The sequence below is a fragment of the Mytilus trossulus genome, chromosome 11 (assembly GCF_036588685.1).
Source record: "Mytilus trossulus isolate FHL-02 chromosome 11, PNRI_Mtr1.1.1.hap1, whole genome shotgun sequence".
NCBI classification, from domain to species: Eukaryota; Metazoa; Mollusca; class Bivalvia; order Mytilida; family Mytilidae; genus Mytilus; species Mytilus trossulus.
The window spans coordinates 10853587-10865538 of record NC_086383.1 but is presented as its reverse complement, the minus strand read 5'-3'; the positions used below and the strand labels follow the sequence as shown (position 1 = coordinate 10865538).

The 11952-nt window shown below is 32.7% G+C and overlaps 2 protein-coding genes across 2 annotated transcripts; both read left to right on the top strand.

The window, feature by feature from the left end:
* The first annotated feature begins 248 nt into the window (after positions 1-248).
* On the top strand, positions 249-5663 carry LOC134689715 (uncharacterized). Its single transcript, XM_063549681.1, has 3 exons — positions 249-465; positions 2217-2440; positions 5463-5663. The coding sequence occupies exons 1-3, from the start codon at positions 249-251 to the stop codon at positions 5661-5663; spliced, it is 642 nt and encodes a 213-aa protein (XP_063405751.1).
* A 1242-nt stretch (positions 5664-6905) lies between these two features.
* LOC134689714 (serine/threonine-protein phosphatase 6 regulatory ankyrin repeat subunit B-like) lies at positions 6906-11477 on the top strand. Its single transcript, XM_063549680.1, has 2 exons — positions 6906-7414; positions 7655-11477. Exons 1-2 carry the CDS (start codon positions 6906-6908, stop codon positions 11475-11477), a joined length of 4332 nt encoding a protein of 1443 aa, XP_063405750.1.
* The last annotated feature ends 475 nt before the right edge of the window (positions 11478-11952 follow it).

Below are 11952 nucleotides of genomic sequence, written 5' to 3'. Positions count from 1 at the left end.
TAAATATTGTTTTGCTACATATGAATCAGAAGTTATGCATGCTATACTGGCATAAAGTCAGCAACCTTATTCATGTCGTTTTGAAACACTCAAGATTCCACAGAATACTGGTACGTGTTTATTATTGCAATATTTTTAAGATTATATCATTTGTTTATTGCATATGGTATTATGGCGTTCCCCAGTTAAAGAACAGTATGACACATAATTTCAACTTTTTTGTTCTTTTCTTACTATTCTTTTGTAGGATGGCGTCATCCTTGGCACAGGAAGATGTAAATTTTCTGCGATTAGCTGGTTTGTTGATAAAGATCGCACCACGTGCTGTAAGACAAAGGTTTGACTATGAATTTAATCCAAAACAGCTACAACAATTTCTGTGTAAAAATCGACGTAAGATAGATGACCTAACAAATAAGAAAAGGGTCATCACACTGGCACAGTATGATTTATTATATCCAAGAGGTAAGATAAAGATATAGTGATACTTATTCTGTACATCCACCAGTAAAACAACAAATATATAATGGTCTTGATAATATGAATAAATGTTCAGTCAAATGTAAACAGCGCAGTGAAATAATACCAAAAAAATAAAATCGGTTGATCAATTAATATATATTTTAATATGAAAACATCTTATAGTTTAATTTTAACCGTAAAGGGTTTAGTATTTTACAATCATACTCTAAATAAGACAAACATAACATGTATCATGAAAATACTTGGTTTTAGAATAAATGTGTTTATTTCCGATATAAAGACCCCATGAGTGAAAAATATTGATACCTAGATATGGCATATTTAATGAGCTGACAACGGTATTGTTATTATATCCCTTCTAAATAATTCTGTTTACAAGTTTGATTAGCTTTGGAGGTAAATGCCGACATGTTTTGTCTGATATGGAATATTAACATAACAGACAGGATGTGAAAGAACTGAAAGTAGATCTGCAGGGTGATTCATATTTTTAAATGCTGTCCTAGTACAGATGATATAATTAAGTACATGTTTTGACATCGAAAACCATAGTGTAAAGCAAAATTTTCCAAAAGATACAGACATAAATAATCTAATTTGAATCGGATGTATTTCATATGTAACGTAATCGCTTTAAAAGAGATTAAAGCTGAGTAAGCAAAAATATATAAAAAGAAGATCTTGTTTGATTGCCAATGACACAAATATCCACAAGAGACAAAATGACACAGAAATGAACAACAATAGGTCACCGTAAGTCTTCATAGACCATATCGTGTGGTCAGCTATTAAAGGCACCGAAATGTAAAATAATTCAAACGCGAAAACAAACGATCCTTGTTTCAAGTTGTTTGTATAACAGTTAAAGCCTGGCATTTATAGCTTCCTTATGAGCAGCAACCCTCTATCAAGAAAATTATGATAGGCAATGCTAGACCAGGAATATCATATCAACTAGGAGATTTAAACTCCATATGAAGGTGCTGCTGGATTGCTGATACATAGAAATTATAAAATCATTCTTTAAAATTGATGGGGCCCTCTAACGTGGGTAATTTTGTATGCGTTTAGATAAATAGTTTTTGGTTTAACCAGCGTACTAAATTCGGAATTCCGGTTTTTCGAAGTAGGCAAATAAATGATACTTTTAGTTTTTCAATTGAAATCAGTTTCAACACTTTAGAAAGATGTACCAAAATTAAACGTGGAGCTTATCGTTTTGTTGGTTGAAAGACATTGAAGTTATGTTTGACATGACATCTCGATAGATGGGTTACCACCATTCTAATTATTAGAAATGATAGTTATTGTGGTAATTTCATTGAAGCGATTTAGAAGATTGAGGCGTGTTGATACCTTTTAAACGAGTTTGGTATTGAGTATTGTACCATATCTGAGTTGCATTTTTTTCAATGTTTGTTATGCATTTTCAATTGAAAGAAGCAGAATATGAACTAGCACAACAGAATTGAATCTAGTAAATAAATAAAGTGAAACTGTTCCGTCTAAAACGCTAAGCGCTGTATGTCATCAAGTATCCGACAAAATACGGAAACTACAAAACCAGAGGACACAAATACAAGACAGGGTAATTCAGAGTCCTCTGACACAATTGAACAAGGGGGCTGAATAGTGATGTATGAGTTTTAGATACATTCTCCTATATAGGTATGAACTCGATCGGATATTCACTTAATTATCATGAATATTATTACTATCATATCTTTGTTTAGGTTCGTCAGGAGTATCATCAGACAAGTTTGATGTATCATTGATGGTATGCTTACTCAGACATTTCACAGATCTTGACATCCAAGATAGACTTCCACTGGAAACGATTTATACAACAGCTGCAGATATTTCTAGGATAAAATTTTACAGGAACTACATTGTTCATTCAGACAGCGGGGAAGTTTCTGAACACACTTTTTCAGAAATAAGGAACTGTGTAGTCGAGGTATTTTTTACTTAAACGTAGCTGGTATGTATAGAAATTTGCTTATTCAAAGTCAAAGTACACATATTCAAAATTAGATTCTTAGAGTATCATACTCGACAACAGCAGAGAATTATATAGAATATCATCTTCAATAGATAAAGTAATGCAGCTGGAATGGATAGACAGTTGCTTATTTAAATCTCCAAGTATAATAGTAAGAACAGATTAAACATAAACAAGTGAAATGATCTATATGAAATTCACTGACCAAATCCTGCCTTTATAGTAACGTTTATAACATTATTGATAACAACATTACCCCAACAACAAATTTTTATACCATTTAATAATTCTAAACTTGCTTCAGCAATATCTATTTAAACAAATCAGTGACCCTAGATATGCCTCTTCGCTAACTATTTATACCATTCAGTGATCAACAACGTAAATCCGTAAAAAATGTTTGTAACATAAACTCCCATTAACTTTTAATAGATCGATTGCTGTCGGCTCTTTGGATTTATAGACTATGAGATATACAATCGAAAGAACTTAACTTTACACAACTGTACTCAGCTTTGGTCTAAATCTTATATTACTTCACAAGAGTAATTTGTATTGATAATCTTGGTATGGTCTGAATTTGGTCCCGACAAATATTCGATCAGTCCCGACATGCTTCAATTCTTAACCAGTCTGGACCTGTCACGACCAGCTTTGAACTTTAAAGTCAGTCTCGACTGGTCTGAATCAGCTCATCTATTTCAATTATGTATTGATCTTACAAAATTCAATATTGTTTGGTGGTTTTATATTAAAGTCATAAGAAACCTCAAGTCAAAAAAATTAATGCATATGTTTTTTACAACTCAATGGATAGTTTTCATTATAAAACTTATGTACATATACTTTTTTTTGAAGAAAATTCTTTAATTCATTCATATTTAGAAGAAGTTTACTTTATTTGAATTGCTTCCTACCAGCAAGCAATTCCCCCGACATATTTTCCGTATGCAGGGTGACCTCAGTGTGACCCATCTCTTAAAAATCCGGTGATCGCAATACGCATGGATGTCCTTAAAATAAACTATTATCTGTATTTACATGTTAAACACGTTCTCAATTTCCATGCTTTTTTGTTCACTTTTCGTCAATTGTTGACAAACAGGTGACAATCGTTAAACTTCGGCTTCAAAGCACGAACTTTAATTACCTGCCATATTTTCAAAACAACACTGACCGATTGAAAAAAAAATGACGATTGTGCGAAATTTACACGAAAAAAATGATAAATTCGAGTAGAGAAGACTAAGTTTATGATGTTTGTATGCGTTGGTTCAAGAATTGGAAGAACATTATTTTTCACCGGTCACTCGTTTCTAATGACTTTAATTAGTATTGTTATTTTCATTATTATTAATAAATGTTATATCAGCATTACAACCTAATCTTGAATTCTATCCTATAGGAAATATTTAAAAAAAAATAAAAATGTGACATCATTTGGGCATTTATCGATTTGGCTGACGAGTCTGTGAATTTTTATTGGCTGGTTTTGGTTGTTTTATCTATCCGTTTTTATTTTGTAGTTGTTCATTGGTTTTATCATTTATATCTATTGTATAGTCATTTTATAAAAAAAAGAGCAAAAGTATGAATTATTCTAAATAATAAGGATGTTATTTTCCCAGGTAGAAAACCCTAGCCGTATTGGGCATAACTTTTTGGAACTTTTGGTCCTCAATGCTTTTCCAATTTGCACTTGTTTTGGCTTTTAAACTTGTTTAATCAGAGCGTCACTGGTTAGTCTTGTATGGACGAAACGCGCGTCTGGCGTATTGATTTAAAACCTGGCACATTTTGTTAGCTATTATTCGGGTGTTTCTCTGTCTTTAATGTTCTCTCATTTATTTGTATTGTAGTTAGTAATCAAAGGTACCAGGATTATAATTTAGTACGCCAGACGCGCGTTTCGTCTACATAAGACTCATCAGTGACGCTCATATCAAAATATTTATAAAGCTATCATATTTATAGTCCTATCATATAATGTTAACATTTTAATGTTATATTTAACATTGCCATAAAAGCGGGAGAATCGGCATGCTACAAAACCAGAGTCAACACACTCATTTTTTTTAATTAAAATGTCCTGTACGGAAATGACCATTGTTAAATAATAGTTCGTTTCCGTGTGTGTTATTTTCGAAATAACTTGGAAATTTGTTAGATCAATATAAAATTGAGCCAAATGTTCTGAAACTGCATTTTTCTTTTTTAGCGATGTCTTTGTCAGTTTATTTGCGATATACAATTTGAATGTCCCTATGATTTCTTTCGCCATTCTTTTTCAGACCAGTCAAGAATTGATTTATAGTTCCAAATGTTTGAGACAGGTCGTGACTGGTCACGACAGGTTTGAGACTGGTCGACACTGGTCGAGCATTGGTCGAGATGGTCGAATATTTGTCAAATTCCATATTAAGACTAGTTACTTTTGAAATATTGTGACTTGGATCGAGAGTTGTCTCATTTGCAATAGTACCACATCTGCATATATCTATAAACTAAGATTATAAAGAACTCAATCAGACTTATAAAGTTAAGTCGAGACCAAAGCCATAGTCGATACTATGTGGAGTGTTGTCAAGTAAAACCTGTGCTTGACCCTACTGGTCGACACAACATGTAGTCGTTTCGGATTATGAATATAAATAAAATTATTATTGATGCCCGGATTACAATTTTGTATTTACGCCAGGCGAACGTTCTGTCAAAAAACCCCTCATCAGTGACGTTCGAATCAAAAATAGTTTTTAAAAAGGCCAAATAGTGTATGATCATGAAGCATTGATGACCAAAAACCCCTAAAGGTTTGCCAAATACAGCTAAGGTAATCTATTCCTTAGGTACTACAAATCAGGGTTTGTAACAGATAATTCATGCCAACACATAAGCTTGGACTTTTTGTAGTGCTTGCTTAATTATGTAATAGTTGTTTCGTACAAAATATATTCTGCAGTTGTGTTTTGTCTTACAGGCCATACTAAGACTAGTACCGGACTTAAAGTCAGAGATTGATGCAATGATGGTTTCCCCATTAACTAATGATATAATAGATTTGATACGACTTGAGAAACAGATGGAAAACACCAATCAACATCTCCGTACCGTCAGCCAGAAAATGGAGACATTAGAAATAGAAAATAATAATATAAAAGGTATTTCTGATTCATTGTAGAATAGAACAATTTGTTGCCCGAAATGGTTTGTCTGCACTTCAACATGATAACACAATTTCGTCATGGTTTTAAGAAATCAAACAATAACTTTCTATTCCTATATGGGAAATTTAATATTTAATGTAACCATAAACAAAGCTTATATCCCATGTATACGTCAAGGATTGTATGAAAATCAAGATAAATTTGATACAGTGTGTAATTGTCAAAATACCCAATTAATCGGGTAGCCATACCAGGTATGAGTAATATTAACCTGATAAATTCCCGTATTATGACAATTACACTCTGCGTGACTGATATAACATAAAAAAAAAAAAAATAACCGACAACTAAAAAAACAACAAACATTTCCTACCAGTATACAATTATATAAAACAGGTAGTCTCTGTAATATAGCGTGAAAAAGCTGTTGATTTTGTTTAAAAATGGAGCTCTAGAGATAAAAAAAAATAACAAGAATATAGCATAACATAGAAGTAATAAAAGAAAGCAAAAGCATACCAATATCACAGTTAAAATTCGCCACAAATCAAGAGACAAGAACACACTGGGAACGCGGACGAGAATAAGAAACAAGGAACGAAATCAAACACAAAACATAAACACTCAAAACATTAAATCATATTCATTTGACCGGCGTTATTCACTAGTATTCTTATGTTATCCAAAAAGATGATAGCAGTTAACTATTTGTAGGGATTCCCGTTACCATATACTCGAATTCTGAAATATAATTTAATTTATGGATTATGGTTCTTAAAAACTGTAATTTTCTTTTTCTTCTATATTACAAACCGTCAACGTAATCGACGACGTGGACAATATAGTTTACTCTTTCTTCCTGAAAATTACGTAATATCAAGATCTGCAATAGATTGAATAAAACCAAAAAACTGCCATAGATTTGTTTGGAGTTTGTGCCTTAAGAATTTTGCATGCATCTGGAACCCATCATAGATTTGAATCAAACAGAATGTACATATATATATGTGTAGACTCTACTAGATCATTTTTAGTAATAACAAACAACAAACTATGTTAATTGGACCATTTTTAATACGATAACTACCTTAAAATTTTACGAAAACAATAAAATAACATGCAGTTAATAGAACATAATTAATCGTAAGTGCAACAAAGCTGTTTCAGATTAACATTTCAAAGGTTAGCAGAAAATAATATATTCTAACAAAAACTAATTGTTATTTTGCAGAAATATACATTAAAACTTTGAAAGAATGGAAAGAAAAAGACTTGAAATACATTTCTACCGCAGCATCTACTTTATACTACAATCACTAAACCAAAATAGAGGAGTCATTATTACTGGATCTCCGGGTTGTGGAAAATCTATTGTCGCTCATCATGTAGCATTGACATTTGAAAAGGAAGGATATGAAATAATTCCTTGTGATGGTCCATCAGACATACTTAAACATTTTACAGCAGAGAAGATCCAAGTTTTTGTAATAGATGATATTTGTGGTAAATTTGGTCTTAATCAGCATAAAGCAGATTTCTGGGAACAAAACGATGGTAAATTAAATATGCTATTACGTTCTAGTAATGAGAATGATGATAATGATGACATCTCCAGCAACTCAGAGGCTAAGTTTATAATCACGTGCAGGGAGAATATATATAGTCACAAGGCATTTCCAAAACTGAAATGTTTCTCCCTAGTACAGTGCAGCTTTAGTACTACATATAAAATTTCTCCAGATGAAATGAGAAATATTGCATTGTCGTATTTACCTGAAAATACTGTGAACAACATAGAAAACATTTGTCTGTACGATTTCTTTCCTCTTTTATGTGCACTGTATGGCAAAAAAATTAAACAAAATCCAGTTTTTTTTAATCATCCCGTTGAAGTTTTTGAAAAAGAAATTTCAGATATGAAATTCAAATGTGAAACATCTTTTCTTGTTCTTTCTCTCCTAGTTCTAAAGAATAATAAATTTTGTAAAATTGAATTATATTCCAGTGATTTAGAACATTTAGTAAAGGCTATATGCAGAGATGCTGAGATTGAATCAAATGTATCCATGGTGTCGATACAAAATTGTTTAAAGAGTCTTCAAGGTATCTATATTACCGAATCCGAAAAACTGTATACAGCAATCCATGACAAAATGTTTGACATAATTTCAGCAGCGATTGCACCATCTATAATGAACTGTTTAATCGAGTATGTTGACATTGCTTTCATTGCACATCGCATTCAGCTTTCATCGTGTGGTCAAAGGAGTTTGCCATTTGTAGTTTATATCCCACCAGAGTTGGAAGAAAGTTATCTTAAAAGACAATATAATGAGGCTTTGAAAGGAAACAACTGGGAAGTCTTTGGAAGCAGACAGACAGAGAATCAGAAATATAGAAAATTACTTTTATCTTTTCTGAAAGAACAAGACACATGTAAGGAAACTACTTACGTTGTTGACAAGGATGGCGCTACACCGTTGTTTGTATCATCGTATTTAGGATACGTGGATTTTGTAGAATATTTCCGGGTAAAAAGTCCAGGTCACATAGATGGGAAAGACACGAAAGGTAGATCGTCCTTCTTTGTTGCGTGTGAAAACGGTCACATTTTAGTTGTTAAATATCTCATGAAATATATTCATGACTTTAATGCAGAAAACTCTGAAAAAACAACTGCATTATCTGCAACCTGCCTCAATGGTCACACTGAGGTGGCTCAATTGTTGTTAGAAAACAAAGCAGAAACAAACAAAACTAATAATTCAAACCAGAGTACTATACATTTCGCTTGCTCAAATGGTAATGTAAAATTGGTACAGCTGTTACTAAATGGTAAATATAATGTAGATTTAACAGTAAACGATCACTTACAAAACACTGCTTTACATATAGCCTGTGAAAAAGGGCATTCCGAAATTGTTAAAACACTGATGGAACTTGGTTTGGAAGTAAATCAGAAACAAAAACACGGCAAGACCCCCCTGTATATTGCTTGCAAACATGGTTATTACAAAACAGTAAAGTGCATTACAGATTTTATTTGTTTGAAACAGAAAAAAAGAACAATTGCTGATGATTTGAAGAATTTACATACCCGTAAAAGTGGATGGACAGTTCTGCATTCAGCTTGTAATAATGGACATACAGAAGTAGTAAAATTATTGATAGATGTTGGTATGACGGTTAATGACTTAACAATTAAAGGTGTAACACCTCTATTTCTAGCCTGTAAAAAAGGACATAACGACACAGTGAAATGTTTACTTGATTTAAAAGGCCAAACATTGAATATGAATGTATACAATTATACACAACTTGAAATAATATTGACGGTTCTACATATAGCGTGTTTAAATGGACATACAGAAGTAGTAAAGTTATTGATTGATGTTGGTATGAATGTAAATGACACATTGGCTTCTGGTTCTACGCCACTTCATCTAGCTTGTCAGGAAGGTCACCATGCAGTGGTAAAATTATTACTTGATTTAATGGAACAAACATTAAATAGCTGTGTAGATACAACCCTAAAAGATAAAGATGGGTTGTCAGTTTTACATGTAGCTTGTTTAGAGGGACATACTGAAGTAGTAAAGCTATTGATCGATGTCGGAATGAATGTAAATGACAAATCGACAAACGGTTCTACGCCAATATATCTAGCTTGTCAAAATGGTCATTACAACACCGTGAAATTATTACTTGGTTCGAATGGCCAAACATTGAATAGTCGTGTAGATACGACCCTAAAAACTAAATGTGGATGGTCAGGTTTGCATGTAGCTTGTTATAATGGACATACAGAAGTAGTAAAGTTATTGATTGATGTTGGTATGAATGTAAATGACACATTGGCTTCTGGTGCTACGCCACTTTATCTAGCTTGTCAGGAAGGTCACCATGCAGTGGTAAAATTATTACTTGATTTAAAGGAACAACCATTAAATAGCTGTGTTGATACAACCGTAAAAAGTGAGGATGGATGGTCAGCTTTACATGTTACTTGTTCAAATGGACATACAGAAGTAGTAAAGTTATTGATTGATGTTGGTATGAATGTAAATGACAAATCGACATACGCTTCTACTCCACTGTATCTAGCTTGTCAGAACGGTCATCATGCAGTAGTAAAATTATTACTTGATTTAAAGGAACAAACATTAAATAGCTGTGTAGATACAACCCTAAAAGATAAAGATGGGTTGTCAGTTTTACATGTAGCTTGTTTAGAGGGACATACTGAAGTAGTAAAGTTATTGATCGATGTCGGAATGAATGTAAATGACAAATCGACAAACGGTTCTACGCCAATATATCTAGCTTGTCAAAATGGTCATTACAACACCGTGAAATTATTACTTGGTTTGAATGGCCAAAAATTGAATAGTCGTGTAGATACGACCCTAAAAACTAAATGTGGATGGTCAGGTTTGCATGTAGCTTGTTATAATGGATATACAGAAGTAGTAAAGTTATTGATTGATGTTGGTATGAATGTAAATGACACATTGGCTTCTGGTGCTATGCCTCTTTATCTAGCTTGTCAGGAAGGTCACCATGCAGTGGTAAAATTATTACTTGATTTAAAGGAACAACCATTAAATAGCTGTGTTGATACAACCGTAAAAAATGAGGATGGATGGTCAGCTTTACATGTTACTTGTTCAAATGGACATACAGAAGTAGTAAAGTTATTGATTGATGTTGGTATGAATGTAAATGACACATTGGCTTCTGGTGCTACGCCACTTTATCTAGCTTGTCAGGAAGGTCACCATGCAGTGGTAAAATTATTACTTGATTTAAAGGAACAACCATTAAATAGCTGTGTTGATACAACCGTAAAAAATGAGGATGGATGGTCAGCTTTACATGTTACTTGTTCAAATGAACATACAGAAGTAGTAAAGTTATTGATTGATGTTGGTATGAATGTAAATGACAAATCGACATACGGTTCTACTCCACTGTATCTAGCTTGTCAGAACGGTCATCATGCAGTAGTAAAATTATTACTTGATTTAAAGGAACAAACATTAAATAGCTGTGTAGATACAACCCTAAAAGATAAAGATGGGTTGTCAGTTTTACATGTAGCTTGTTCAGAGGGACATACTGAAGTAGTAAAGTTATTGATCGATGTCGGAATGAATGTAAATGAAAAATCGACAAACGGTTCTACGCCAATATATCTAGCTTGTCAAAATGGTCATTACAACACCGTGAAATTATTAATTGGTTTGAATGGCCAAACATTAAATAGCTGTGTAGATACAACCCTAAAACATAAAGACGGATGGTCAGTTTTACATGCAGCTTGTTCGAAGGGACATACAGAAGTAGTAAAGTTATTGATTGATGTCGGAATGAATGTAAATGACAAATCGACATACGGTTCTACTCCACTATATCTAGCTTGTCAAAATGGTCATTACAACACCGTGAAATTATTACTTGGTTTGAATGGCCAAACATTGAATAGTGCTGTAGATACGACCCTAAAAACTAAATATGGATGGTCAGTTTTGCATGTAGCTTGTTATACTGGACATACAGAAATAGTAAAGTTATTGATTGATGTTGGTATGAATGTAAATGACACAACAAATAACGGTTCTACACCGCTATATCTAGCTTGTCGTAGCGGTAAATATGACAAGGTGAATTTTTTACTTGATTTAAATGGCCAAACACTGAATAGTCGTGTAGATGTAACCTTGAAAGATAAAGAGGGAACGTCCGCTTTACATGCTGCTGTTTCGGCTGGACATTCAGAAATAGTAAAATTATTTAGCGATGTCGGTATGAATATTAATGACATATGAAATACAAGTTGTAATACATCGCTATATCTAGCACGTTATGAGTGTTGTCATGAAACAGTGAATATTATACCTGATTTTATTGGATAAATATTAAATAGTTTTATAAATACTACAAGAAAAAATGGAGTTGAATGTTCAGATAAACATGCACAAAGTTATAAATAAATACAGAAGTAGAAAAGTTATGAAATGATGTATACTGAACGCTTAGATTTTAATTCAATAACGCATGTCGAATGGTAAACAGTTCTGCATTTAGCCTGTTCCTGTCCACGTTATGATAATATGAAAGTATTAAACATAACAGTGTAAAATTACAACTACGTGATATGAAAATTCGTACGCAATTTGTGATTGCTTAAAGAAGCGGTGTCACAAATATTTGCGAACTGATAATTGAATATTTAACAAATTAAAGCAGAACATATAAACGATACGACATATTTATCATAACAGAGTATAACAATCAACAAAA